The sequence below is a fragment of the Cebus imitator genome, unplaced genomic scaffold (assembly GCF_001604975.1).
Source record: "Cebus imitator isolate Cc_AM_T3 unplaced genomic scaffold, Cebus_imitator-1.0 Scaffold496, whole genome shotgun sequence".
NCBI classification, from domain to species: domain Eukaryota; kingdom Metazoa; phylum Chordata; class Mammalia; order Primates; family Cebidae; genus Cebus; species Cebus imitator.
The window spans coordinates 1,057,042-1,059,040 of record NW_016107811.1 but is presented as its reverse complement, the minus strand read 5'-3'; the positions used below and the strand labels follow the sequence as shown (position 1 = coordinate 1,059,040).

The following is a 1,999-nucleotide window of genomic DNA, read 5'->3' as shown; positions in this document are numbered from 1 at the left end:
TCTTTTCTTCTCTCTCTCTCTCTTTTTTCTTTTTTGAGATATAGTCTCACTCTGTCACTCAGGCTACAGTACAGTGGCACGGTCTCGGCTCACTGCAGCCTCCAGCTGCCAGGCTTAAGTGATTCTGGTGCCTCAGCCTCCTGAGTAGCTGGGATTACAGGGGTGGGCCACCACACCCAGATAATTTTTATGTTTTAGTAGGAACGGCGATTCTCAATGTTGCCTAGGCTGGTCTCAAACTCCTGGACTCCAGTGACCCACCCACCTTGGCCTCCCAAAGTGCTGGGATTACAGGCATGAGCCATGGCATCTGGCCTAATTAAATACTTTCATTATAATACAAAAATTGGCAACAAAGCAGGTGGAAGCTGGAATGGATTACTTTAAGAGGTAGTGAGCAAAGCACAGATGCAGCAGAGGAAATCCAAGCATCCTAGGAACTGGACAGGATGATTCTGCCTACTGTTTTGAGAGCAATGATACTGCAAATGGGCTGAGGCCATGCTGTGGGGGGCAGACTTCACCCCCCATCCAAGTCGTACCACAAATTTCCTCACATGGACTCTGTGCGTGCCAGTGCTCAGAAACTTCCCATGACTCCCCAGTACCTATGGGATAAAGACTGTGTCCTTAACCGGTCACCTAGGACAGGAACTAGGGTGAGCCAAGTGAGGCCCCCAGGGCCCAACATTAGGGGCAGCACTCACTGTCAGGGCTGTGCGCCCGTCCCCAGCGCAAGTGCACTCTAGGCCTCACTCAAGTCCTAGACTTGCTGCAATTAAAGGTCCTTCACAGTCAGTCTGTATCCTCCTGTCACTTTCTTTTACAGCTGGAAAGTTCCAGCACCACTAAACTTGACCTGGGCCAACGTGACCTTTCTCCACTGTTTCCCTGGCTGGATGGAACAGCCTGTCTTCCCTGGGTCCTTTACTGAATCCTCTTGAGAGTCAGTTCAAGTGCCACTTCCTCCATGAAGCCCTGCAAGATGACCTCTCACCCTCACTTGGGCTCTGTCTCTCCTGGTCCCTACTGGACGGTAAGTCTCTCCTACCTTCACCCTGCCCACCCCCTTAGTTCCTGGCACAGCTAGGCACACCACAGGCGCTTAAAGAATGCCTGCTGAATGCAGTGAATGTTTCTTATCAGTAAAACCGGACGAAAGTAGAATGGAGCTCTGCTCATGCCAACTAGATACACCAAAAACTTGGCCCCTTTGGTGAGAAGGGCTCCTCATTCATTCTCTGGACGGGAGCTTCCACCCTTCTCCGCTGTCTTCCATTACATTAGCACTTTCTTGGGTACCCCAGGTCAAGCAGGGAGCCTCCTAATTAACGGCAGAATCAGGTCCTCCTCAGGGCTGGGGAGATCCCGAGAACGCGGAGGCGGCAGCGGAACCTGCGGATAAGTTGGGGCCCCGAGTGACGAGGTGTGTGTGTGTGTCCCCAGCCCCTGGAGAGCTCTCCCAGCGCAGCGGCTGTCCGGGCGCCCCCCCACCCCTGGGTCGCAGGGGAGCGCGGGAAGGGAGGAAACCCCAAACTCCGGGCGGGGGCTCCTGCCACCCCAGCCACGGCAAAGCGGGGAAGCCGAGCCTCGCTGGGCCCCCGGGTCCCCAGGCAGAGACGGGAACGCTGGGGCACCGCCGCTAGGGAGTGCGCCTCCGAGCCCCCGCGCTCCGCTTCGCCCCCGCCCGGGCCGCACACGAGGTTCAGGCCCCGCCGGCCTCGGAGCGTCACGTGGCGAGGCCCCGGTGCCCAGGCTTCGAGCCCGCCGCTCCCCCCGGCCGGCACGCGCCCACCTGGCCTGCAGGAAGGAGGCGCCCAGCTGCGCGCCTGGGCCCCCAGCCGCTCCCGGGTGCTGCCGCCTCCGCGCCGCCTCCATGGCTGCCCTGCGGGCACCTCAGCCCTGCGTTCCCGAGGAAGAGACCGGCTCAGCTTAGCTGGCCTGGCGGAGGCCGCTGTAAATTCCCAGCGCGGGGCGGGCCCGGGCGGGCGGGCGGGAG

The 1,999-nt window shown here is 59.3% G+C and overlaps 1 protein-coding gene across 3 annotated transcripts in view; it reads right to left on the bottom strand.

The window, feature by feature from the left end:
- CLN6 (CLN6 transmembrane ER protein) overlaps positions 1-1,999 on the bottom strand; it is a 22,001-nt gene extending 20,002 nt beyond the window's left edge. For 2 of the 3 annotated variants that reach the window (XM_017513590.2, XM_017513589.2), the window contains exon 1: positions 1,796-1,999. In XM_017513590.2, coding sequence (XP_017369079.1) covers positions 1,796-1,878 — 83 coding nt within the window. In that variant the 5' untranslated portion in view covers positions 1,879-1,999. Of the gene's footprint in view, positions 1-382; positions 623-1,795 lie in introns of those variants that run through there. The other variant, XM_017513591.2, reaches the window with a different exon arrangement.